The sequence below is a fragment of the Miniopterus natalensis genome, chromosome 22 (assembly GCF_054644295.1).
Source record: "Miniopterus natalensis isolate mMinNat1 chromosome 22, mMinNat1.hap1, whole genome shotgun sequence".
Taxonomy (NCBI): domain Eukaryota; kingdom Metazoa; phylum Chordata; class Mammalia; order Chiroptera; family Miniopteridae; genus Miniopterus; species Miniopterus natalensis.
Window position 1 is genome coordinate 11,943,460 of NC_142102.1, and position 26,010 is coordinate 11,969,469.

At 51.3% G+C, this 26,010-nt stretch overlaps 2 protein-coding genes across 2 annotated transcripts in view; one reads left to right on the forward strand and one right to left on the reverse strand.

The window, feature by feature from the left end:
• FANCI (FA complementation group I) lies at positions 1-25,055 on the forward strand. Its single transcript, XM_016197723.2, has 37 exons — positions 1-508; positions 1,303-1,375; positions 1,888-2,018; positions 2,447-2,603; positions 2,680-2,737; positions 2,910-2,951; positions 3,203-3,326; positions 3,750-3,835; positions 5,412-5,538; positions 5,934-6,023; positions 6,577-6,713; positions 6,959-7,139; positions 7,758-7,845; positions 9,279-9,409; positions 9,804-9,874; positions 10,510-10,624; positions 11,943-12,065; positions 12,321-12,389; positions 13,113-13,214; positions 14,120-14,290; positions 14,519-14,640; positions 15,162-15,326; positions 15,872-16,051; positions 16,930-17,096; positions 17,411-17,487; positions 18,387-18,503; positions 19,219-19,270; positions 20,027-20,154; positions 20,246-20,314; positions 20,500-20,593; positions 20,857-21,044; positions 21,982-22,035; positions 22,118-22,177; positions 22,636-22,707; positions 23,382-23,477; positions 23,744-23,848; positions 24,416-25,055. The coding sequence occupies exons 1-37, from the start codon at positions 425-427 to the stop codon at positions 24,494-24,496; spliced, it is 3,987 nt and encodes a 1,328-aa protein (XP_016053209.2). The 5' UTR covers positions 1-424; the 3' UTR covers positions 24,497-25,055.
• Positions 24,340-26,010, reverse strand: part of POLG (DNA polymerase gamma, catalytic subunit) — a 12,199-nt gene continuing 10,528 nt past the window's right edge. Inside the window, 2 exon segments of the mRNA XM_087829074.1 lie at positions 24,340-24,808; positions 25,286-25,446. Of these exon segments, the coding sequence (XP_087685200.1) occupies positions 24,732-24,808; positions 25,286-25,446 (238 nt within the window). The 3' untranslated portion in view covers positions 24,340-24,731.

A 26,010-nucleotide genomic window follows, 5' to 3' on the forward strand; every position in this document is an offset into this window, starting at 1 on the left:
CCATTTCGTTGGCTCTTGCACTTACAGTGCTGTTTGTTTATGCTTTTATGCAATATGACTTTATCCTGTAACGAGACGTATTCTTGTCTACGTGTTTATAACAGTTTATTACGTATTTGACACGCTGTTCGATGACTGCTTTGTTCTAGACAGTGTTCTGATAAAAATGCGGGCAGAATTACGAATCCACTTGATCGGAATAAAAAGTTTCTAATACGGAACTTCCAGGGAATGAGTAGAATTACCTACTCATACTATTTAGTGGTCCTTAACCTATTGAATGCCCGCTGTGTACGTTGTCCATAATATCTGTGAAATACTCAGTTCTAACAGGTAGGGAAGGAAAAACACCAAAAAAATCTTGCTTCTGGAAGTTTCATCAGCTCTGGCATTTTTGCCTTTCAGTGTCCTGATATGTGCAACGATGGACCAGAAAATCCTGTCTCTAGCAGCAGAAAAGACAGCAGACGGACTGCAGGAATTTCTTCAGACCCTGAAGGGAGAGGACGTGAGTACTGGGAATCAACCTTCTGCTGAAAGCACGTGTCAAGCCTGAGGACAGATTCATAAGACATGTTAGACCAGTTATCCGCCACTTTATCTACTCACCACTCTCCTTAGGAGACAACGATTTATGTGATAACAGCTCATAGATGTAAAGAAATGAGGAGGAGAAACGGAACTCTGAAGGGCATTTGTGTACATTTATACAATTATATAACATTCAAATTATATTTATGCAACTGTAGGTATATGAGCGAGTTAGTGTACTTTTATGGTTCTTAGAACAATCCTACTAGAAGATAACACCCCGACTATAGTTATTGAGCCATTAGATTTGCCTATTGGTTTCCTTTCTTTCCTTCCTATATTTCCCTAAAGATAAATTCATAAGCAGTAAAAGATTTTGAAATTATTAGTAAGAGAATACCACCGTGTTTTCATTGTAAGTATATGACTCAAATGGGACAGCATTTACTTTATTGTTCATTGGTCCTAATTTCCTTACCCTCCTGATCTACCTTTTGTGTAATAATTGGTCTCTGCTTATCCCAATCTCTGCATAGAGAGGAATCCCTCCTTAAGATGAACCCACTCAAGCTGAAATCGTCGCCCTTTCCTCAATTACTGTCTATCTCAGCCTTCAGCCTTTACAAATTTCTTTTTTTCTAATCACTAGAGTTTCTGAGGGATATGAACCTGAGAGATGAGTATTTTGCACATTGGGAGATTAGGTCATTGGGGTAAAGAAATCGTTGCCAGAGACCTGTGTTCTTTTCTTTCTTCAATCTTCACTCGCAGCTGGCGAACCTCCTTCAGAACCAGGCGGTGAAAGGAAAAGCGGTTGGAGCCCTCCTGAGAGCCATCTTCAAAGGTAACAGTAGTTAATGCTACTTCTGTCTCCCTTGGTTCATTGCTAGACGTGTTTACCTTTGGCACATACTGTTATTTTCCTTACTGTCTGCAGCCCCACTGAGACTGCGCTGTGTTTGGGAGATTTTCCAGAATCAGCTAAAGCTGCAGTCTCTCTTGTCTTGTGGACTTGAATAATTTTGCTGAAGGGGGTTGAGGTGGCTGCCTGAGATGGTATTGCTGGTTTGGGGGCCTGTAAAGGATGCATTTCATAAAATCAGCTTTGGTTTACTTGTGTTTTTTATGCTTTTTTAATTTTTAAAAATCTTTTTTTAATTGAATTTATTGGGGTGACATTGGTTAATAAAATTACATGTTTCAGGTATACCATTCTACAATATGTCATCTGTATATTGTGTTGTGTTTCTGTGTTAAACTACAAAGCTGTATTTTTTTTTTATTTACTCTTCAGCCTTGTAAGACTTTTTTTCCCTTTTGTCTTTTTGTTTCTATACACCTTTTTAAAACAATAAGGTTCCCCCTGCTCTGAGGAAGCTGGAGCTCTTAGGAGACGTAAGACATATACTTGTTGTATCCAGTTGGTGGAATCCGGGGATTTGCAGAAGGAAATAGCATCTGAGATCATAGGCTTGCTGATGCTGGAGGTGAGCTGGGAAACAAAACTGCTTTTGGTTTTGGATAGATTTTGTGGGGGGGTTTGTAATTTGTTGAGGAAGGGAAAATAGATTTGCCAAACCACATAGCTCCCGTTTATGAATGGGAGCTGTTAAAAGACAAATGGCTGATGGATGGGCCATAAGCAGATGTTTCCATTATGTTTCTGGTGTCAGGGACATGTATCTCTTTGAAGAGCTGGCATATTTGAAAACAGCAGGGAACCAGAGGAGGGTTCCGATCTTTGAAACCCTTTCTAAGTTTGTGCCAGAGTAGAATGACGCTCCGAGTTCCTTATAGGGCCAGTTATGGTTTCATTGCCAGTTCTATTAATTCAGCAGAAGGCTCTATTTCTTGGGAAGAGAGAGCACACATTTAGATTTCTGCTTAATGCTTTCTTTATCCCATGAACTTTTAGGCCCACAGTTTTCCAGGACCATTGTTGGTTGAATTAGCCAATGAGTTTATTGGTGCAATCAAAGAGGGCAGCCTCCTGAATGGAAAATCTTTGGAGTTACTTCCCATCATTCTTAGTGCCCTTGTCACCAAAAAGGGAAACGTGCCTTCTGGAAAAGGTAATTTTCTAGTCTTAGTGGCTTTTCCCTCTCTTCGCGTAATCAGATTTATTTCTCAGTGCGTTTGCGTTTCTAGAGGAGCTGAGCGGGGAAGACCATAAGAAACAGCTGATTAACACCCTCTGCTCTGGCAGGTGAGTCTTTCCCACTAACGTGTAGAACTTCCTCAGGACTGCAAGTGCCAGAGAGAATTCCCATTGTTTTTAGGAATTCACATCCCTTGGGATGGCCCCAGTTTTGTAAAGAAATAGGTACGTAAGTTAAAATGAGATGAACTCGCATATTCTTGTCATTGTCTCTGACCAGGTGGGATCGGCGCTATGTGATTCAGCTCACGTCCATGTTCAAGTAAGCATCGCCATTCCCCCTCCCCAGGGAGAGTGTTGGGACCTCTGTTTTCTGTTACAGGATGTCCCCCCACCCCCTCTTTTGCTTTAATTGCTTACTTAAAGCATAATCTTGTGATTTTTCTTCCAAGATGACTTTGCTTAAGGCGCTCTGTTTGAGAAAATTCAACAGGGGCAGATGTAATATCCTAACATCTCCCGAGTTAGGCTGCGGCGTAACTGCTGTGGCCTTGAGACTCTCTGATCCCACAGGGATGTGCCTCTGACTGCAGACGAGGTGGAGTCTGTGACGGAGAAAGTGCTCAAGATGTTCTCCAAGCTGAACCTTCAAGAAATACCGCCTTTGGTCTATCAGCTTCTGGTTCTCTCCTCCAAGGTATAAAGGACATCTGGTGTGTTTTTTAACTCTAGCAAAATAATGACCAGTTAGGGCCATTCAGCTTGTTTACACTCTTGATATACATACTAGGGCGTGGTTGCTTTTGTTTCGAGTTTGATGATTTGATCTAGTAAAAAAGTCAAGGAAAACAGTTCGTCTCTGTGCCACCACGTGTTTTGTGTGTGGCAGTAAAAGGAGTCAAGATCTCAGAAAAGGTGGGCTATAGGCCCCTAGAAGTCTGGCATTACGATGTATTTTAAACCCAATTTTAACACGAAAGTGTTCCGTATGTTCTCCTTGTGACTCGAGGTTATAATTTGTCTGTTTAAATTCATACTTGAGCAGCCTCTAAGCTGAGAAGTTCCACTTGCTGATCTTGCCCGCCGAGGGGAGGCCTTACCCGTTTCTGTGCTTTTTCAGGGAAGCAGAAGGTGCGTTTTGGAAGGAGTCGTAGCTTTCTTCAGGGAGCTCGACAAGCAGCACAAGGAAGAGCAGAGCGGCGACGAGTGAGTATCGAGCAGGAAAGAGGTCGCTTTCCCCTCGCCCTGTACTTGGGCTGCTGGCCCTCCGGCCCCTGCCTTCACCTCAGAGCACAGAGCTTCCCTAACCCTCCCCCAGCTGCTTAGCCATGAGGTTAAAAGAACAGTGAGTCCTCCTGAGCTCGTCGGTTTGCACGGTTCTGGGAAAGTAGCAAAAATTGTTCCCTAAGCTGTAAGTCTAGAGGCTGTTTGTTACTGAGTGTCTGCTCGGTGCTGGGGACCGTTTGGCCCTGGGTCAGCGATGAGCCAGGCAGTCGGGCCAGGTCCCTCCCTGCTTTCCTGGAGCTTAAGTGAAAAGAGAACAGAACACGGACACGAAAAATGTTGGAGTGGAAAGTGCTGCGCAGATGATCCGGGTGGGTGACGAGAACAGTGGCAGTGTAGCTGCTGTGCGCCGGGTGCCCAGGGACCAGTCTGAGAAGGCGTGCGGCCTGCAGGAGAGCCTGCAACCTGTCGCTCAGGGGGGAGGGACATTTTAAGTTAGTGTGACGGTTCGTGCAAAGGCGTTATGATGGAGACAGCCTGGCGCGTCTGAAAATGAGAATTTTTTTTTTTACAGCATATATTTGGAAGTGCTTATCTGTGCCATGTGATGTTTTAAGAACTTACAAGAACTTTAAACCTCACAATAACCTTACTTTGTCTCTATTTTTTGGATGTGGAAACAAAGGCACCGAGAAATTAAGGAGTTTCCCAAGATTATGGAGCCATTGCCTGGTGGGGCTGGGTTTTGAATCCAGGCAGTTTGACTGCAGAATTCACACTTACTTTTTTAAACAGCACCCCCACCCCCAATGGGAAAGTACACTTACATTTTTAAAAATTTTCTGCTGATTTCAGAGAGAGGAAGGGAGAGCGGGGGGAAAGAGAGAAACATCAATCATGAGAGAGTCGTTGGTCAGCTGCCTCCTGCACTGGGGATCGAACCCACAACCCAGGCATGTGCCCTGACCGGGAATCTAATCGCCATCTCCTGGATCCTAGGTCAACGCTCAACCGCTGAGCCACGCTGGCCGCGCAGAATTCACACCCTGACCCTGTTGCAGCTTACTGCTTTTGCGCTAGAGTAACTTTTAGTCACGTGGCTGAGCAGCTGATGGGAAGGTGATCTTGTGTACTTAGGAAGGACTGGCAGAAAAGGAGGTTTAGGGGGGAAATGAGCTCAGCTGAGACCGTGTTGAGGTTGAGGGGTATATCGGCGCCCCACATGGACGTGTTGAGCTGTGGCTTTAATGTGGGACTTGGTTATTGGCTTTGGCAACATAGAGATCGTTGTAACCCTCTCAGCAGTGGTACTTAGCCAGTGGGAGGGGACAGAAGCCTAATTGAATTACATTTAACTGGGAAGAGGGAAAGGAGTGGGAATAATGACTACAGAAACTTCATTGGGGGGGTTTGTGTAAAAGGGAGCAGAGAGTGGGGCGGTGGAGTCTGCACTTCCCGCCTTCCTCCCGCGACCGTGAGTCCCGCCTGGCTCCTCGGCGGCTTCGTCCGAGCGCCTGCACTGCTGTCTCTTGTTCACACGCTTCTGTCGACTCCTCAGGCTCCTGGACCTTATCACTGTGCCGTCCAGTGAACTTCGCCATGTGGAAGGCACTGTCATCCTGCACATCGTGTTCGCCATGACCTTGGACTGCGAGCTAGGCAGAGAACTGCTGAAGCTCTTGAAGGTAGCCCCACACTCTCGAGGTGGCCTGGCGTCTCTGGGAAGCGGGGCTGTTTGAACACATACGTATATATGTTTAGCAACTATTTCCCCCAGTCCGTCGTGCGTCTTTTAATTTTCTTAGAGGTCTTCTTTGAAGCACAAAAAAGTTTTGAATTTCGGTACTATCCAATTTATCCATTTTTGTCCTACACAAATTTTGCTTTTGGTGCCATGTCTAAGAAAGTCTTGTCTCACCCAAGGTCTTGAAGATGTGTTGCTCTGCTTTCTTCCAGAAGTTTTCTAGTTCTGTCCCTGGCGTAGAGGCTCCTGATGTATTTAAGGACCTTAACGTTAAGTGGGGCTGTGTCATGCTTTTAAGATGTAAGTAACGACTCCTGTTTTGTTCCTCTGTTCCAGATAGGACTGCAAGATTTCAGCAACGATGTATGTCCCTTCAGCATTGCCCTCCTGCTCTCCGTAGCAAGAATACAAAGGTTTGAGGAACAGGTATTTATTGATGACTTTTCTGTTCCTCCTGTAGTTGATAAGGATTTCAAGAGCCCCCCCCCCTTTTTTTTTAATCCTTACACAATCCCACCGCTGTCCTGCCAGCAGCAAATCCCTCTGTAAGAGACGTAGGTCCGCACGGTTGTCGGGGGTTGCTGGGAGGCTTGTCCAGGTGAGCCTGGTGGTGAAATGCAAAGTGATGGGAACGTCACCCGGTGCAGGCAGCAAGGATGGGAGCCTAGGTGGGCGGTCGCCAGCCGTCCGTTATGCGGTAGCTTTCCCAGGAGTTGTCCCTGATCAAGCTGGAATTAATGGGAGTAGGTTAGTTTCCAGGATGGAAAGATAGAAATCCTTTGCAGATTTTTCTCACGTGTTCTCTACTATTGGGAAATATGACTGAAAGTCACAATTTCATATCTTCACTCATCTAGCGAAACAGGTGTCCTGGGGCCGTGAGAGTCCAGCAGCAAGTGGGAGCCGTTGCAGGATTAAAACCCTCTGGCGTGGGGTGTCGCTCTCAATTCATTTCCCCATTGCTTTCGTTATGTATTAGGTGTTTGACCTTTTAAAGGCTTTGGTTTTTAAAAGCTTCAAGGATCTTCAGCTTCTCCAGGCCTCAAAATTTCTTCAGAATCTGGTCCCTCATCCGTCTTGCGTTTCAGCCATGACCCTGGAGGTGGTGAAAAACAGGTGAGTTCATGAACCGTCGTGAGAGAGGGCAGTGGGGGCCATCCCGAGGCCCAGCGAGGAAACCGCTGACGGTCACACAGTGTGAGTAGAGCAGGGCGCTGGGCACCCTCCGGATGCGTGAGGAGAGGGTCGGGGGAAGGCTGCGCTTGTCCAGGTCAGGCTTGGGAACTTCTAACGCTGCAGCGAAGCTGAGGGTGAGGCCTTCGCTAAGCTTTCCTTCTTCACGAAGCCCTGTTTCCTCGCAGCGTTCATAGCTGGGATCATGTGACTCAGGGCCTGGTCGAATTTGGCTTCATTTTAATGGATTCGTATGGGCCCAAGAAGATGGTTGATGGGAGAGCTGTCGAAACCAGCCCCGATCTCTCTCGGACACCAAGCCAGCACGCGTGCAAGCTGGGAGCCGATATCCTGTTGGAAACTTTCAAGGTGAGACTCCAGTTTCACAGCCATTTCCTAATTTTATTAAGTGGCCTTGTGAGTAAGGCGTGGTGTTCGCCTGGAGTTTGGAAGACAAGGAAACCTGCGCTCCGGGAACAGAGATTGGGGCGGTAATTGAAACGTCATGGCTCCAGCCTAATGGAACAGTTACTCCCTCGTCTTTGATTTGTGTGAGTGGAAGCGACGTAAGTTAGCTTTCCCATGGTCTCCTCTTCTCCAGCAGTAAGTCAGCTCTGTTTCTGTTTTGTTTTTTTAATGCTATTTCTTTATACGAAACAATGATCTTTTACGTCACTGTAGAATCCTGCTTTACTGCCTTGTTTTTGAAGAACCCAAAATGGGGGGTTTGCCTTTTTTAAATTCATTACCATATCATGACTGTCACCTCAGCCTTAATTTCTGAAGCACCTTTGAAAAATATGTTTCTTTTTAAGTAAAAAAAATAAAGAAAGCTGGATCCTGTCTGAGGCGAAGCAGCGTTGCTTTGCTAGCGATTCAGCTTTTTCCCACGTCCAGACCGTTCTCTGCCCTGCCTCGCAGGCCTTGGCGCAGTGGCATGCTGACTGTCGCCGAGGACTGTTTTACCGATGCTGCTTTTCTTTTTAGATCCATGAGATGGTCAGACAAGAAATCCTGGAGCAAGTCCTCAACAGGGTTGTCACCCGAGCATCCTCTCCCATCAGCCATTTCCTAGGTATCGGACTTCCAGAGGGCCGTTCAAGTTCTCAGGGATATTTTCACTTAAGTGTCACAATGTTTTGTTCATAAAGGACAGCATTTAAAAGACAGCATCTTACAAACTCCATATATTTTCTAGGATCAACTGTACAAATAATGGTTTCTTTCCTTTTGCCTGTAAAAAAGAACGTATATGCTTAGGTTTCTGAGTATTTAATCCAATATTTTTGATTACGACGTCAGGCGACTATAAGTCTGTTCCTAAGTTCTTTCTTCGGCATGTCAGATCTGTTTTCACAATTTCAGTTATTTTCGTGGGCACGGCTCCACATCTTCACACCTAGACCCTCCTCTTCCCTTAGTTCCGTCCTTTCATTCCTGCTGGGTGTTTCCGCTTAGTATTTGTTTCCCCTCGTATCTCAAATGCACGACAGCTCCCTTCAAACAAATTCCCCCTTTATCGCCACTGTTTCTGTTGTCAGAGGCCTGGCTCTGCAGGTCCCAGAGGCTGGAATTCCCTTTTATCTGCTCAGATACGCTTGGCACCTAAGTCTTCCCACGCTTTCCCTCTTACTGTTACTTCTCCCTCCTTCTTTCGCCTGCCCCCACACACCCGAGGCCAGTTCCCGTCTGTGGCCTTGCTCTTAGTGCTCTGCCCCAGCTTCCTGGCCGGTTCCCCGCTCCCTCTCCTCCCCGCAGCAGCTCCGCCTGCCTGTTGCCCCCAGATGAGCATTCCTGCAGCCAGCACCACCCGTCACCGGAGAGTCACTAGCTCCTCCAGCAGTAGCTAGTCAGCTCCTGATCCTGCGCTTAAGGCCCTTGACTGTTGGATCCTACGTTAGTGTCCATTATTTATTTATTCCGAGCCTTCACCCCAACTGCACGGGTGTCCCCACCGTCCGCTTTCTATCCCCGTGCCTTTCCTGCGCTTCCCGAACGTGGGGCAGGCCTTGCTGCTCTCGGTGCAGCTCCCTGGGGCCCATCAGAGCCCGGCTGAGCCACCAGCTCCTCTCTGCTTTGCCGACTCATACTGAGCTCCTGTGTGAGCTCCTTTATTTACAGTTTATCTACCTCTTTCATTCTTATAAAATACAACTGATTTCCAACTAAATTAAAACCCTAGAAGGGAGAGAGACTGTTTTACGCTTTTGTGTGTTCCTTATGGGACCGCAGTACAGATGCACACACACCACAGTTCCCGAGTGTTTATCGCGTTAGCCTGGAAAGGTGAAGACACCATGTGCTCCTTGTGTGGACAGGAGAAAGTCAAAGTGTCGCGGTTACAGTGACCGTAGAAAGATGCCTAAGATCAGTAGACATTCATAGTGCAGTACATCCGACCTGAGAAAGGAAACGGACCTCTTACCGTTCCTTTCCCGTTTTAATTTCCATTTGTTTGGAAGATCTTTGGTTATTTGAGACAACTGATGATCGATTTCTGTTCTCCAGAGCTGCTCTCCAGCATCGTCACGTATTCGCCCTTAGTCCTTCAGGGCTGTTCTTCTAAAATCACAGGAAGCTTTGACTACCTGTCCTTGCTGCCCCTTGCGACCGTGGACGGGCTCCTGAAGGCGGTGCAGGTGGGTGTCCTGCGGAGCGGGGGCTGGTGTGTTTCTCCATGAGCATCTGTGTCTAAGAAATCCCGTTTCTTGCTCTTGGTTCTGAAACATTAACCTTTGTGTTGAAAGGGCGGGAGCCCCAAGCCCTAGACACGGTTTTCCCCGTCCTCACGGCGCTGCTCTGTCCTCTGACTGACTTTCACATTAGTGAAGGGATCGGAAGGCTCTCCGAGGGTTGCTGATTGCACCCTCAGCCAGCCCCAGTGTCCTTATTACCAAGTGGACACCCGGGGAAACGTGTAAAGCAGAACCAACGTGCCTTAGAAGAGCCAGGCGGCCACAGTGTTGGGCAGAGAGGAGCCGAGGCCGATAACGAGGCTTGTTCTGGTTTTACCGGTGCCCCTTCCTCTTCCAGCCCCTCCTCAAAGTGAGCATGTCCATGAGGGACTCGCTGATCGTCGTCCTGCGGAAAGCCATGTTTGCCAGGTGCGTGGGCCCTGGAGGCGCTCGGACGGGCGGGCAACCTGTTTCCTGTCATTTGGTCGGGGCCTGCCAAGGCAGCCACAGGCAGGACTCGAAATTCAGTACAATATTTGACCAAATATAGCAGGCTAGTTTTTAAGTTGATAATTTTGTGTGGCCCGTGCCTGACAGGCCAGGGCTGGACGCTGTAGCATCTGTAGCGTGAGCTAATCACGGGGCCTCAGTGAGGCAACTGCATCGTTTTCCTGGCTGGGGCTCTAGAAGGCACCAGGCGTGCACCCTGTGGAGGAGACGGCTCCCTTGGGCGCAGAGTCGGCGATGTCCTCCATTCAGCACGTGCATTGGAGTTTCTGGGCACTTGTTCTCATTCCCCACGTCGACTTGTCAGGGTAGAAGAAAGTAGAGAGAATGTCAGGGGGTTAAGTAGGTCATGAAAACATCAGCTGAGGTCCTGCACTGCTAATACTGTGAACAGCTGCTTCCTAATTTAAGTCCATAAATTCAGTTTATTTTGCTCCATGTTTCACTGTTGATACATATTCCTTCTCTGTACAAAAATAACTGGCTTTTTTTTGACCCAGAAGTCTGTTCCCGTGAAATTAATACTGTTCATTGCTTCTCTGTCCGTTGGGAGCTAGACAGCTTGACGCCCGGAAGTCGGCAGTGGCCGGGTTTCTGCTGCTCCTGAAAAACTTCAGAGTGTTAGGCAGCCTGTCGTCCTCCCAGTGCAGCCAGGCCATCGGCGTCAGCCAGGTAAGGCGGTCAGCCCGGCTCGCTCGCTGTGCACGGCTGGGAGCGGGTGACGTGCTCCTGTCCTGGTTGTGCAAAGGGCCCTGAGACAGTCCGGGCCGTGGTGGTGGCCGCATCAGGTAACACCCGCTGGTGGCAGACCTGCTGTCCGCGCACCGGCCTCGGTGTGGCCGCTGAGATGCGGCCAGTCGGATGCAGCTGTGCCGTGCGCGTGATGGTGCCCTGGGTTTTAAAGACAGCGTGAGACTGAAGAGTGCACAGTGTCGCATTAATTTCTTATTTTGATCACATGAGGAGATGATATTTTGGATATGTTGGGTTAAGTAAAAAATTAAAATTCATTTAATCAGTTTCTGTTTAAATGGGGTTACTAGGAAATTTTAAGTTGTGTATGTGTGTTGCACTTGTGGTTTGTTGTGTTAGACACCATGTCAGGTGCTTTACATTCATTATTTCCTTTCTTCACAGTAGTTCTCAGAGGCTGAACACATTTGTCACCTCCATCTTTGATAGCTTATTTACTCGGCACACGAGCACCCAGTAAGCCCGGTATAACTTAAATTATGTGCTGTATGACTCATGCACAACAGGCATTAATAGTTCCACTAGGAATCCTTGCTCTAGTGTAACTGACTGCGCAGAGCTGTTGTCTGTAACGTATGGCGTAGGCTAATATTAGGAGCACTGGGTATCACTGGTGTAATAACGTCATCCCCGTTTTAAGGATAAGAAAACGGAGGCAGAGAGAAGGGAAATAACTTGCCCGAGGTGATAGAACCTGGAAAAGGTGGAGCTGGAATTTGACCTCAGTCAGTCAGTCAGTATTAACTACCTTGCGGAAAGGCCTGGTGTAAGGACTGGGGATTGTCTCTATAATTGCTGAATTCATTGTGTAAATCAGACAAGGGCTGTTATTGTCACGTGCATTTCTAAACTAGAAACGACCTGCCTCTTACCCTCTCAGGACCTTATGGAAGCAGGAAGAACTAGGTTCTTCTAGCTACTGAAGACATTGAAGGAAGTCTTAGGCCTTTTAAGTAAAATCAGCAGGTATATTATGAATTATTCAGTTCTAGTGGCATGAAATCTGCCTTCCCAAGCAGGTGACGTCGCCAAGAAAAACCTCAGGGGCTGGGAAAGAGTTCATTTTGTTAAGGTGCTTGAGAATTCTCTGTTCCAAAGCAGAGTGAGAGCGACCTGCGTAGCCTGGTGGTGGTTATAAAGTCGGCCTCAGCCCTGGGTTCTGGCGTGTGGGGAAAGCCAAGTCTGAGTCTCCTTAATGGAAGCTGGTTTGGTAGGATAGACCCTGCGTCTCTTCCAGGTCCACGTGGACGTCCACAGTCGCTACAATTCTGTGGCCAACGAAGCTTTTTGCCTCGAGATCATAGACAGCCTGCGAAGGTGCTTAGGCCAGCAGGCCGATGTGCGACTCATGCTCTATGAGGTCAGTCAGCAGAGTGGGAGGAACACGGGGATCCCCCAACTAGTCTTTTTTCCCCCCAATGTTTTTTATTATTTATTATTGAGTTTATTGGGGTACAGCTTAGTCAATAACCTAAACTTTGAATTGCTTCTCTGGCAAATAATATGTTCATCTATTTCAAAGAACTGAGAGGAGGGTAGAGAAAGTTACTTTGAAGTTGTGACTGTCCACATCACTGGTGTATGTTGGAGAGTTTATTTCTCCGATTCCTCTTAGGGGTTCTACGATGTCCTCCGAAGAAACTCGCAGCTGGCTGATTCTGTCATGCACACTCTGCTGTCCCAGGTGAAAAAATATTCATGGCATTTGGATCTTTTAATAATATTAAGAGAGTTCAGGGGGGTGGTGAACACAGTGCAGCGTGCAGAGGATGCGCTGCAGAGCTGTGCACCGGGAACCTGTATGACTCTGTTAACCAGTGTCTCCCCCCCAACAACTTCAACAAAAAGGGAAAAAATGACAGTAACCAAGAACTCAAGATGCTGTTATGTACTGATAGTAATAAGAGTACTTATCTATGTTAAAGTCCCAGCAAACAGTGTTACGATTTGTGCTTTAGACAGTTACATGTTCGTCTTTTATACTAATTAAGAGAAGAAAAAATACAGTGTACAGATGCGGACACACACAGTTCTTCGTGTGTACCAGCTTTTTACCGTTGCCCACCCCCCTCATTTATTCCTGTGGATTCAGCTTTGCCATCCTGAATGATTTCCCCTCCGCCGTCCGACTCTGGAGCCTCGTCAAGCTGTACTGGAGGCGCTGAGTGCCGGGGTGGTCAGGACGTGGGAGGGGTGTGGGAGGAGAGGTCACAGGCAGAATAGGAAAGATCTCAGCACGGTGCCCAAAGCGAGGGCAGAGCAAAAGCTCTGCCAACATTGCTGCTTTCATCTTTGGATGTTAGGAACGTCTTAGAAGGTGTCATCCCTTAAAAGTGCCGTTAGCTTGACCAGTTAAAACCGTGAGCAGCAGTGACGAGCCGCTGTCTTCTTTCCTTACCGCCTGTAGCTGAAGCAGTTCTATGAGCCACAGCCTGACGTGCTGCCTCCTCTGAAGTTCGAAGCCTGTATTTTGACCCAAGGAGATCAGCTCTCTCTACAAGAACCCCTGGTGAGACTTTCATCCCTCCCGTGCCCATTGTTTCTGCTGTTAAGTTAAATCACCAACCCTGTCGGTAGAGTTGATCTCTAGAAGGGGACACCGTTCCCCGTGAAGCTCTCTCCCCTACTCCCGTCGAGTTATCTGAAATCCTCCCTGCTTTTCTTTTCCGACCCTTCATCACCCGTGCCTGATGGGAAGACAGCTCCGTGTCAGCCTCTGCCACTTCCCCCAGGAGCACCGTGTCTCCCCTCCGAGGCTCTTTATCTGTAGTACTGAGCACACTGCCTCAGAGTGGGGGAGGGAGGCAGCCAGCTGCGGTGGCCCAGGGGGCCTGCTTTGTTAGTCTGGAGGGAGCGTGTGATTTAGGCTGAGCCAGAACTGGCGCTCTGTGGGCCCTTTGGAGGAACTGGGACAGGCTGGGTGCTCTGTTCCTGCTTTCCAGCCTCAGAAAGACAGGAAGAGATGGTAAAACTGGAGCTCCACCGCCCCAGGTGATGTAGGACTTGTGGTCACGGAGTTGTAGTCTGCCCTCAAGCATGGACCTTCTCGGCCGTGCGACGCCCTTAGCCCGGGAGATGCTGTGCTGGCCCCCCAAAGACCCCTTCAGCACAAGCCCCCATCTTCAGCACAGCCTCTGGGACTCAGGGGATCTCGAGGGGGCCTCACTGCCCAGCCGGGCCCCATGGTGCTGGAGTTTGTACTGGGTCAGAGGGAGCGCATCGGACGTTGCTTTCTGAGGTGTCAGCTACTCAGGAACCCAGTTCCTCTGGGGAAGGTCAGAAAACCTGCCTCTGTTCCCTCAGTCCTGCCGGTGCTGTTCATTCAGATGACCTCAGCCTTCGAGACTGGAGTCACTTGTTGATTAGCGGCTTAGCCCCGAGCACTCTGGAATATAACCGCTGTTTGCTTCTCAGGACCACCTGCTGTGCTGCATGCAGCACTGCTTGGCCTGGTATAAGAGCAAGGTGCTGCCCGGCCAGCAGGGAGAGGAGGAGCCTGAGGACGGGTTCTACCAGGAGATGGATGACATGCTGGAGTCCCTCACGCGCAGAATGATCAAGACGGAGCTGGAGGACTTTGAGCTGGTAATGGCTGAGCCTCAGTCACGCCGTTTGTTTCTTACATTGACCTTAGAGAAGAAGGGAGACAGAGGGAGAAACATGGATTGGTTGCCTCCCTATACGCACCCCGACCGGGGATCTAACCGCCACCTTTTGGTGCACTTGGGAGGACGCTCGAACCACCTGGGCCACGCCAGCCAGGCCTGATGAAGGTTTTTGGTAGCTTGTTAGTTTTTATCTTGTGTCTTTTAGGATAAATCAGCAGATTTTTCTCAGAGCACTGGCGTCGGCATCAAAAATAACATCTGTGCCTCTCTTGTGATGGGAGTTTGTGAGGTTCTGATAGAATATAATTTCTCCACCAGTAATTTCAGGTAAGGTGTTGTTATGACGCTAATTCAGTTGCCTAATGCTCCCTTTTATGGGCAGAGGGGCTTGGGGGTTTTGGTTTTTGTTTTTAGCACTTAATGATATGCAAGGTACTGAACAGACCACAGGCCACACCACGACACTGTCTTAAATAGAACCTGGCCTAAGACCAGGCACTGCTCTTTGGACCAGAGAGCACCAGAGCCTCTGCTGGACAGGCTGGCGAGTGTCGCGCCTCCAGCAGGCTCGCATTTGCTTAGAACTCCCAGGCCCTGAGCTCGAGAGCTCCTGCTTTTGGTGGGTGGTGGTATTGGACTTGCACGCTCTGTGTTGCCTGGTCTGTCAGCGGGAGAGGGTAACGCAGGCAGAAGGGCGTGCCTGGGAGCTCGTGGTGGTGAGGGTTCGTGGTGTCTAGCGCTGTGTCTGAAATATGGCATCTAAAGCACCGTGGTGTTTCCTATGACCTCATGCGACAGGAAACCACAACCTCTGACGCTTGTCCTCGGTGGTCTCTCTTTTCCCACAGTAAGAACAAGTTTGAGGACGTCCTGAGCTTATTTACGTGTTACAAGAAGCTCTCTGACATCCTCAACGAAAAAGCTGGCAAAGGCAAAACTAAAACGGCCCACAGAGCAAACCATAGCTTTTTGTCCATGAAGTTTGTGTCTGAGCTTCTCACCACTCTCTTCAGGTGAGGTGCTGGCAGGTGCTCAGAAGATGCTGCTAGAGAACCTGGGTGGCACCGCTGCCTGGTTTGGGGTCATGATCCTTACTGCGCATGGGTTTCTCTGGGCTCTGTGAGAGCCATTCTAGCAAATTAACTGAACCCAAGGAGGGGGCTGTGGGAACCTCGGATTGACAGCCAGTCAGAAGCACAGGGAACAACCTGGATTTGCGTTTAGCATTTTGAGTGCGGGGGGGGGGGGGGGGGTGGTCATTGGAAACTCCAGTCTGTCGCCTGTTGGTCTTTGAGACCCTCTGTAACATGACTCTGGTTACCTGGGCTTGCAGCTGGTGTCTGAAATGGGGGTGGGGTAGCCGTGTAGGACTGAACCCGTCACCTGTGGCGTCTGAGGCCCTGTAGGTAGATAGTGTCAGGATTGAGTTGATTTCTTGGGCACCTAGGGACTGCCACGCGGAGCTTGCTGGATGCTCTTACTCTGAACAGTCCCTAGAAAGCCCAGTTCCAGTAGCAGTAGGGAACCTCCCTCTCTCCCCCCCTTTCTCTCTCTCTAGGGACAGTACCCAAAGCCACGAGGAGAGCCTGTCTGTGCTGAGGTCCAGCGGCGAGTTCATGCGCTACGCAGTGAGCGTGGCCCTGCGGAAGGTGCAGCAGCTGAAGGAAATGGGGCATGTGAGCGGCCCCGACGGCCAGAACCCAGACAAGATCTTTCAGAACCTGTGTGACATAACTCGGTGAGTCACCTCGCCCTCAGGAACCTGCCCGCTTGCTGTGGGCTCCAGGAGAGGAACAGTCACAACGACTAACACAGGTTTGGAGCAAAAGAACCAAGCACACTCACGCTCCCCGATTTCAGGTTGTACATAAAAAACTGTGTTTAAGACACTGTGGTGTTGGCAGGATGAGTGGAACAGAATGGACAGCTCAGGAAAACACACAGATGGGGTTATTTGATTTGGCAAAGGTGCCGAGGTAATTTACTGGAGAAAGGAAAGTCTCTTTTTCAAAAGATTTTCAAACAGTTGGGCATCCGTGTGCAAAAAGCGACCCTTCTTCCGTCCCTCGTGTCACATACAGAATATTAACTTGCCGTGGATTTGCATATAGCAGCCGTATCTGTAATGGCAAAATTTGGAAACAACCCGAATGCCCACCAGATACTCCAACAACAGGTGGATGGGTAGATTGGTGAAAAGTCAGGCTGTGGTACATCCATACAGCGGAAAACTGCCCAGTGACGTGGGACAAGCCACCGCCGACAGGCATAGCAGCGTCGGTGGAGTAGGTGAATCTCTAAAGCACGCGCTTAAAGCCAGGCTCGGGAGGCTGCCTGCTGAGTGGCGCCATTTTTATCTGATATTCTGTAAATGGTAAAACCATAGGGACAGGAATCAGGTCAGTGGTTGCTTGGAAAATCGGTGGGAGAGAGTTGACTACAGAGGAGCATTAAAGGAGTTTTGGGGAGCTGGAAAAACCTTGGTCGCGGGCGTGATACGCACTTCCTACGTCTGGCAGAACTCGCGGGGCCGTGCGTCTGCAGGGTGGGGCTTTACTGGGCGCACACTGCACCTCAGGGGAGCTGACTTTAGAAATGCCTCCCTTCCCCTCTCAGGGTCTTTCTCTGGAGGTACACGTCCATCCCCACCTCCGTGGAGGAGTCGGGAAAGAAAGAAAAGGGGAAGAGTATCTCGCTGCTGTGCTTGGAGGGGCTGCAGAAGATCTTCGTGGCCGTGCAGCAGTTCTTCCAGCCCCGGCTGCCCCTGTTCCTCCGCGCGCTGGGTGCGCACCTCCCTGCTGCTCCGTGGGCTTGACCCGCCCTCTCAGTTCTGTTCGTTCACCTGTCAGGAGTCACCTGAGGACAGTCCGAACGTTGCTGGGAGGTGACATCTAGTGGGTTCAGGATGGGCCTTTGCTGGATTACACTTAAAGCCACAAGTAGGACTGGACAGTGGAGCGTAGCAAGAAGGAATTGCAGGATGTCAGGGATATGTTTAAATCTCTCTCTAGACTTTCGGCTTTCTAAAATTTTAGCTCTTAAAATGCTAAAAAAGCACAGTCCGTTTCAAAGATGATGGTGTTCTTTCCTTCCCTAGATGCCCCAGACACCGAGGGAGAGGAGGTAGAGGTCACTGTCACCCAGAGAGCAGCGTTCCAGGTCCGGCAGTTCCAGGTGAGGAGCCTCGGACGCTGTGGGACTGGCCCCAGGGTCCTCGCAGGGGGACTGTGAGCAGGGCCAGCTGGTGAGACGAGCCCAGTGAGCAAGTAGGACAGGACTCTATCTGGGTCATCGTCCCAACAAGAGGACATAGCTCTTAGGGGAGGGGAGGGGAGGGGAGGGGAGGGGAGGGGAGGAGAGGAGAGGGTGTCGGAAGGGACGCTGCGCTGGCGTGTGAAGCCACCCCACCCGGCCGCAGTCCCTGCCCCCAGGAATCACTGTTTGAGTTGACACCGAGATGACCCGGAGCCTGTGAAGACGGGGAACTTTTCCTTGTGTCCCTGGTATAACTTGGGTTTGTCAGGTTGTATAAAGGCTGGACAGTGAAGCCTGTTAGTTTCCAACCATTAGATTAGTTGTCACAATATCAGGATAATTTTATAAAGTTCCTGTTCTGTGGCAGGGACTGTTCAGGTGCTGGAGGTGTAGCAGGAAACGAGACAAAGTCCCCACCTCGTGGCACTGACAGCGTAGTGGGGAAGAGACAGACAAAATACAGCGTGAGGCAGGTGGGGAGAGACAGAGGAGAGGCAAACGGAAGGTGTATAGGGAATGCTGGGGGGTGGGGGTCCAAACCCGAGGTCGTGGATGGGCTGTACACCCCAAGATTGAGCACAGTCCTTCCTCATGTATGCGGGGGGGGGGGGGGGCTCCCGCCGTTTCTAAGAGACACAGACACTGATGGTCGAAAACAGGGTAGGAAAGTAGCTGTTCGGTCAAGTTTATTTTTAGACTTCGTCCTCGTGGGATTTTGGCAGCTTTGAGTCCGTCTCGCCCCAGCCTCAGGGACCTCTGGCTGCGTGTCTTTCCCTGTGGGGCACGTCTGCTAATGCGTCTGCGCCTCCCTTTCCCAGAGGGCCTTGTTGAACTTGCTCAGCAGCCCGGAGGAAGACTTCAGCAGCAGAGAAGCCCTGCTCCTTGTCAGTGTCCTCTCCAGCTTGTCCCGGCTGCTGGAGCCCTCCTCCCCACAGGTATGGGCGCCCCTGCTCGGCCCCTCCCAGCACACATCCCTTCTGCTAGCTGCTTGCTTCATCCTGGAGCCGAACAGCTCACCCCCACTTACTCTCAGCGTCATTCTTTCATCCCACAGTGTTGCCGCAAAGAGCAGAAGACTAGGGAGGAAATGCAGTCGCAGGGAATTAGGCCAGGGGGACGTTTGAGGGAAAATAAATGGATTTGGAAAGGCTCATATTCAGAGGAAAGTTTTATTTTAAAATGCATCACTTGCCCCCATAATTTCAGGTAGTCTTTTATTTTTTAAATTGAATTTTGAGCAGGTAATAAAGTCCCATGATTTGAAAACCAGAGATTTTCAGTGAATGGTCTCCCTCCTCTCCTCTCCTGTCGCCCACCTGTTTGGCCTCAAGGCCGTGGGGCTTGGGAGGGACAAAGGAGCTGCAGCCCAGACGTGGTCGTCGGGTAGGGGGAGCTCAGGGGCAGGACCCAGACCCGGACCCCAGGACTTTTGGCCCTTAATGTGGGTGTAGACTTCGGGAATTAAGTTGTTCGCTATAATACATGGGAAGTACCAGTAATCCTCATAGTTTTGGACTGGTTCTCCTGCTGTTCTCAGTAGGTGTTACTTTAGACCCAGGTGCATGTTTTGGCGGGTGGTTAGGTGTGGGAAGGCCTAGGGCTCCTGTAGCTGCGTCTCGTCACGTGTCTGTAATGTCCAAATGTCTGCAGTTTGTGCAGATGCTGACCTGGACATCCAAGATCTGCAAGGAACACAGTAGGGGTGAGTGTCCTCCCATGTTCCCTTTCAGGCTTTATTTAAAATCACCGTCACGGGACAGCATTCACTCATTCAGCAGAAGAGCCAAAATGAGAAAGAGACGCGGTAGCAAGTGTCAGGAGGAGTAGAGCAGAGGGACCTCTCACCACCGGGCGGGGGGCGAGCTGGCATGTCCACCCTGGAGCGCTGTTTGGACTGTCTGACCACCAGAATGAAACATGTGCTGTGACCCAGCAAGTCCACTCCCAACAAACAGGTGGAAAAATTCTCACAGCACTATTTTAATAAGCAGAACAACCCAAATACCCGTGAGCAGCAGGATGCGTGGAGTAGTGATGTGTCCAAGTGGAGTAGCTCAGGCGGGGAGAGTGACCAGGCTCCGCTGGCGCACAGCTTGGGGGAATCTCACACACGCAGCGTCTAGCAAAACAAGCCCCACGGAAGAGTACTTGCTGTTTGAGTCCATGTAGATCAGGGTCAAAATCAGATAAAACTAGACATGAGATTAGAGGTCAGAGTGGCAGTTTCCTCGGTGGGGCGATCAGGGCAGAGGTTTCCAGGTCACGCAGTGGTCAGGCTGACTGGTAGACACGTCTCCCTCCTTCGGGCACGTTTGTGGGCAAGCTGCTTGGTCGGCGTGGGCAGCACCGGGGTGGTGCCGGGGACATGGGTGGCTGCGTGTTCTGGCCGGGCATCCCCTCCCCAGAGGCACTGACTGGTTATCACTGAGCTTCTAGTTTTCTTTCCTTCCCGCCCCAGAGGATGCTTCGTTCTGCAGGGGCCTGATGAACTTGCTCTTCAGCCTCCACGTTTTGTGCAAGAGCCCGGTGGCCCTGCTGCGTGACCTGTCGCAGGATATTCACGGGCTCCTTGGAGACATAGACGAGGTACTGTGGCAGACCTTCAGCAAGGTCCCCGAGCGGGCGGAGGTTGGCGCCGCCTGCTGCCATCGCCGCTTACCTCCCTCTCGCGCCCCAGGATGTTGAAGTGGAGAAGACAAACCACTTTGCGATGGTGAATTTGAAGACTGCGGCCCCTACTGTCTGTGTAAGTCTTAATCCGGGGCCATGGGAAACAGCCGGTCGTTCTTGACGTTTTATTCCAAGGGGAGGCAAATCACAGTGGCTGACGTCCTGCGGCCTTTGACCCACCACTGTGGCCATGGCTGGTCTGTCCCACCGGCTGCCGAGTGCAGTGAGCCACGGCCACCGCAGGCTCCTTTCCTTTCCCAGCTGCTGGTTCTGAGCCAGGCTGAGAAGGTCCTGGAGGAAGTGGACTGGCTAATCACCAAGCTCAAGGGACAAGTGAGCCAAGAAGCCACATCGGGTAAGAGGAGGTCAAGGTGGGGTTCCGGGAATTGTGGGGAGAGCCAGGTCATCCAGCATCCAGACTGGGCCGGCGCAGGAGCTCATCTGTTTGAACCAGGTCTCCGTGTCTGACCGCGGTTGTCCCGTCACCGCTGCGTGGCGAGTCGCATGCCCAGTGTCCCTGCAGACTTGCTGGCTAACGGTGTCGGTTTCTAAGTCTCCTTCACTTAAACTGGGAAGTAAGGCCAGTGGGTTGAACGTGCCACTTTCCTCTCCCCTCAGAAGAGGCGTCTTCTCAGGCAGCCCTGCCGCCCCGCCCCATGGAGAAGGCCATTGTCATGCAGCTGGGGACTCTGCTCACCTGCTTCCACGAGCTGGTGCAGACCGCCCTGCCCTCGGGCGGCTGTGTGGACACCTTGCTCCGGGACCTCTGCAAGATGTACGTCATCCTCACCGCGCTTGTCAAATACGTGAGTATCTGAGCGTCTGGGCGATGGCCAGGATCCCACCCCTGCTCCCAGCCAGTCAGGGGACTGGGCCGAGGCCTGGTTTGGCCAGTAGGTGGCAGGCGTCTCCTCGGGCCTGGAAGTAACAGCCGACCGATGCTTTGTCGCCTGCCCTTAGAGCCCTCTTTCCCTGGCACGAGTATGTGGCCCTGATTGAGAGTGGATGCCGCTTCCAACGTCTTCTGAGACGGAATCTAGACTCTAGCTGTAGGATTCAGTCTCGTTCCCTGTTGCACACAGAAAGGACATCTTTTGACCGGTCTGGGCACTGAAAGGGGTTCCTTCATCTCCCTTCCTTTAATGTAGGTGTTCAGTGCCTCACAGGTCAGGTGCTAGGGTGGGGAGGAAGTTTATTTTTTTAAAAATACAAGGCATACTCTGCCCCGAGTTTAAGTTCATGCTTCTTAGTATCTGATAACAACAAACTCTTTTCTTGTACTTGGACATTTTGGTGCTGAGCAGACATTCAGAGGGCAGCAATTCGTACTAAGTACTGAGGCGTAGACCACCCCAGAAAGACTGTAGACTGCACAGCGCCCCCAAACAGCAGTGCAGCTGCTGAGGATGCCTGGCTCCGGCTACACGGTGTGGCCACCGAGCTTCTGCAGTGGGAGCACTGAGCCCCTTCTCTTCAGGGGCGTTTCCAAAAGAAAAAGCAGACCTGGTTTTCTAGACGGAGGGATTATCGTCCTGAAGGGTTTTTAGAGCAATGAGCTGAATAGGTGCCTGTTGTCAGTGGAGCTTAGTTGCTGAGGAGGGGACGGAGGCCTGTGTCCAGGGGCCGGTGTGTGTAGTAGCTCCTCCCGTCCACCAGTCAGAGCCCTGTGCCATGCATTCCATTCCTTTAGTTCCAGGGGACATTTGTATAGAATGAGCTCTAAACCACAGAATCTTCTGTTAGTACATCCAGGTGTGTCGGAGCTCCAGAGGAATTCCCAAAATCATGGAAAAGCTGGTGAGTTGAGGATGCCTTTCTTGGGCGCGGGGAGGCTCCCTTACTCTCATGGTCACCTCGGTTTCCTTCTCACTGGCTGCAGGTGAAGCTGTCGGGCTCTCATCTGACCCCCGTGTGCTATTCCTTCATTTCTTATGTACAGGTGGGTGACTCATTGTCTTAACCCCTTCTCTGGCCTGTGACCACATGGTTTCCAAGGCACATCGGGCGATTGCCCCTGGGTGGGAAGCCTGCAGGCCCGGAACAGCCTCCCCAGCGTCCCCTCCTTTGGGGAATCCTTTCAGCCCACTACCTGCTGAAATACCGCTCCTGCTGCCACCTCCACATCCCCACTTGAACTGTCCTTTGTGCCTCACCGGCCCTTGGCTGGCTGGTACAGTGACAGTTGGCCCTGCCCTCACCTCCATGTGCTGGCCCAAGAGCGGGGTCGCAAACCTCCCAGTAGACAGTGTGAGGGTCACAGACGCTTCCCACTTTCCACACCCGCTGCGGGATAGTCTCCTTGCCCAGACTCGGTCCCCTCGGGAGTCCCCGTGCCCGCTGTAACCACCTGCCCAGAAAACTGCCACTCAGGAGTAAGACCGGTTCCTATTTCTCTAGAACAAGAGGAGCAGGAGCCCCCAGTGCCCAGGAGGGAAGAAAAGGAACGGAGCCGCCGTTGCCGTGGCCATGGTAAGATGCGGCTGCGCTCCCCAGTGGCTGCTGGTGGGAGAAGCGCCGTGGGAATGGAGACCAGGCAAACCCCGAGCGACAGGAAGTGGGTTGGTGGCTACTAGAGCTTGGGGGTGCCTGCTAAGACGGGTGCAGGCTTTGCGGCCACGAAGATGTTCCAGCGTTCCTAAGTGGTGATGGTTGCACGAGTGACACTGAATATAGGGGTGAGTTGTACGGGGCATGAGTTATTCTCAGTGAAGCTGGGAAAGTGTGTGTGGCTGCTGCTCGGTGAACGGATGTGATGTTCAGATGGAACATCTCTTTCCCCTGAACCAAAAAACATACGCTGTATTCAGGAAGGACCAGAAAATCGTGAAGCTCGCTCTTTAAAAATAGAAATAGCTTAGGGTGCGCGTGGGGAGGGACTGAGGAAAGGTGAGTGGGGGCCGAAGGTGCTCCCCCATCCCTGGCTGTGGACGGGGCTGCTCTGGGCCCAGGGAGGCGGCTCCCTCAGACTCACAGTGAAATGACGAGATTGAGCTGCCAGGAATCTTAGGTGACTGGGACCTAAGGAAAATGTGTGTGTTTGGAGGGTGGCCCCGCCTTCTCCCAAAGCTGTGAGCAGTTCTGACAGCCTTAGGGGACAACCTCAGAAAGCCCTGGGTTTAAGGCTCCCCTTCTTTGCCCTGCAGGCCAGAGTTCTTCGGGAAACCAAGCCAATCCCGAATCTCATCTTCGCCATTGAACAGTATGAGAAATTCCTCATCTTTCTTTCCAAGAGGTCCAAGGTAAGCGCGCTTCTGTTTCATTTACGGGGGGGGGGGCTGGCAACAGAGGCAGCCAGGCTGCGGCAGGAAGCAGCTACCTACCTACTTTTCTGCTTCTGATCTGACCTGATGGCCTGAACCCCGACATCACGCAGGAAACCGGTGGGAGGCAGGGCCAGGGTGTGCGCTTGCTTTGGGGGCTGCTGAGGGTTGTGAGGCTGTGCAGGCGGGACCTGCACAGCCTTAGGAGCATGTGTGGTGCTGACGCCCTGTCCTGTCCTGTCCAGGTGAACCTGATGCAGCACATGAAGCTCAGCACCTCCCGGGACTTCAAGATCAAGGGGAACGTCCTGGACGTGCTTCTCCGGGACGAAGACGGGGACACGGATGAGGTCAGTGTCTGCTTCTGGCGGGAGCCCCGCCTGGCCCCCCTTCCTGACCAGGGGCTGCTGGGAGCAGCCGCAGGCAGCGAATGGGCTAAAAGGTCAGGCCAAGACGAAACTAAAAACTCCCAAGAGAAGGGTTATGTGTTTTGAGCCACAGCTGGGTGCCCAAACTTATAGACATTTTGGGTGCCCGTTTCCAGAAAGGGTGGTGACAAAGCAAGGCCTGACGGGGTGAAGCAGTGGACAGCGAGTAGCTCCGCATCCTGGCTCAGGGCCCTGCACCCACATCCTTCAGGCTGTCACACTCCGGGCCACAGTGCCCTGGCCCCACCCGCTCCCCTCGCCTCCTCGGCACCGGGGAGGAGCGTTGTGTAGTGAGCCTCCTGTCGTGTCCCACGCACCTCCCCAGGGCAAGGAGAGGCACACACTGCCCTGCTCCACCCGGAGGCCTCCCCTCTCACCCCGTGCGTGGGGAGGGGAAAGCACGACCACAAGGCTGCGGCGAGAAGATAGAGGGTTTCTTTATTCCCGTGCCTCTGAGCAGGTTTGTCTTACTGACGCGTCTCCTCCTAGGACACTGACTCGGAGCACGGGGCCCAGAGCAAAGGACCAGCCAAGAAGAAAAGGAAGAGGGAGACGAAATGCCTGAGTTAACACGAACTTGGGGCTTCTGCTTTCTTCTTACCCGACAAGCCACACTGCCCCTGTGCAGCCTGCACAGACGCCGCGTCCTAGTTCTGAACCCGCTGAAACCAGCTGCACCTTTAGTCACAGGCCGTCGCTCCCGGCAGGTCCTGCTCCTGAGGACAGCACAGCTGAGAGCCTGAGTGCGGGCGCCTGGGCCACCCGATGAAGCTCCACGGGAGCGAATGCAGAGCCTCTGGCAGTGCTACGGCCCGGGCTGGCTGCGTCTTTCCAAGGAGCCTTTGGTGAGTTCGATGATCTGGTAAATGTCCAGCGCTTCACCTGAAAGACGGTGCGGATTGGTTACGATGCCTTCTCAAGGACGGCACTCAGGACTAGCAGAAGGACCGGAGGGCGGGATGACTGCGCTGTTACATTTGGAGGGTCCATGCTCTCTTTGTATAAAATGTTTGTCTTAGAGCCACTTTATATGGAAACGAAGCTTTCTGATTGTTTGGCATTCAAGGCACAAATTTTTTCACCTAAGAATGAATGCACTTTAACTTTGCACAATAAATCTTTAAACGTTTCTCGTGTGGTTGGAGAGGGAAAGGTCCACATGGAAGAAACCGGAGCTGCAGATACTCCTTTGTTTCTGTGAACACGCTAGACGCGCATCCCTTTGTGCGCTGAACGTCACGTTCCCCTTGGACCCAGGGTGCACCCTACTGCTCAGAGTGGACTCCTCTGGTGTGCAGACCACTTCCTAGTGGACCCCACATCCTGCCCACCATGAGGAACGTGAATGAGTGTGCTCACCCTGGGGAATCCCGTATCTCCTTTCCATCCCAGTCGGGTTGGAGGGGGTTTTACAATCCATGGTCACTTCCTTCCTGAGGCAGCGGTCAATGTCGACGGCGCTGAAAAAGGCGACTGACTGGGGCAGGTCATTGAGGCCCAGCTTGTAGGCAAACATGCACCTGGAAGAGACCGGCCTCCTCTCAGTGATGCCCCTGCCGCGAGCAAAGGCCCATCACCCCAGGAGAAATGACCTGCACCCCGAGAGCAGGGCACTCAGCCAGGAGCACCGCAGGGCCACCGCTGCCTCCATCCGACACAGTGAGGTCCTAAAATGCAGTGACGGACTCAAACCTGTGCCCCACCCTGGCACACGTTCCTGAAGTACAAATTTTCTCTATTACTTGAATATGCGAAGACTGTTAGCTCGTTAAGCACAGCCCCCCAGGATACAATGAAGAGGGCAACGGAGACAGCGCTGAGCATTGTAAAAGCTCCTTATTTACCCATTAATCAGGAAAGGTCGTGGTTCCCAAACTGGTTCTGAGTGGCAGGTCAGCGTGGAACTGTGGTGTCACTTAACCATACAAGTCAGGCTTTACCGTGAGAAAATACAACCCAGTACGTAAACGATAAGTTATTCTGACATCACATTTGACTTTCTGCATTAAGGACTTATTACTCTGTTAGTAGTAACAGAGTAACAAACGTCTGGCACTAAAATAATTTGCAGACTTTTAAAATCT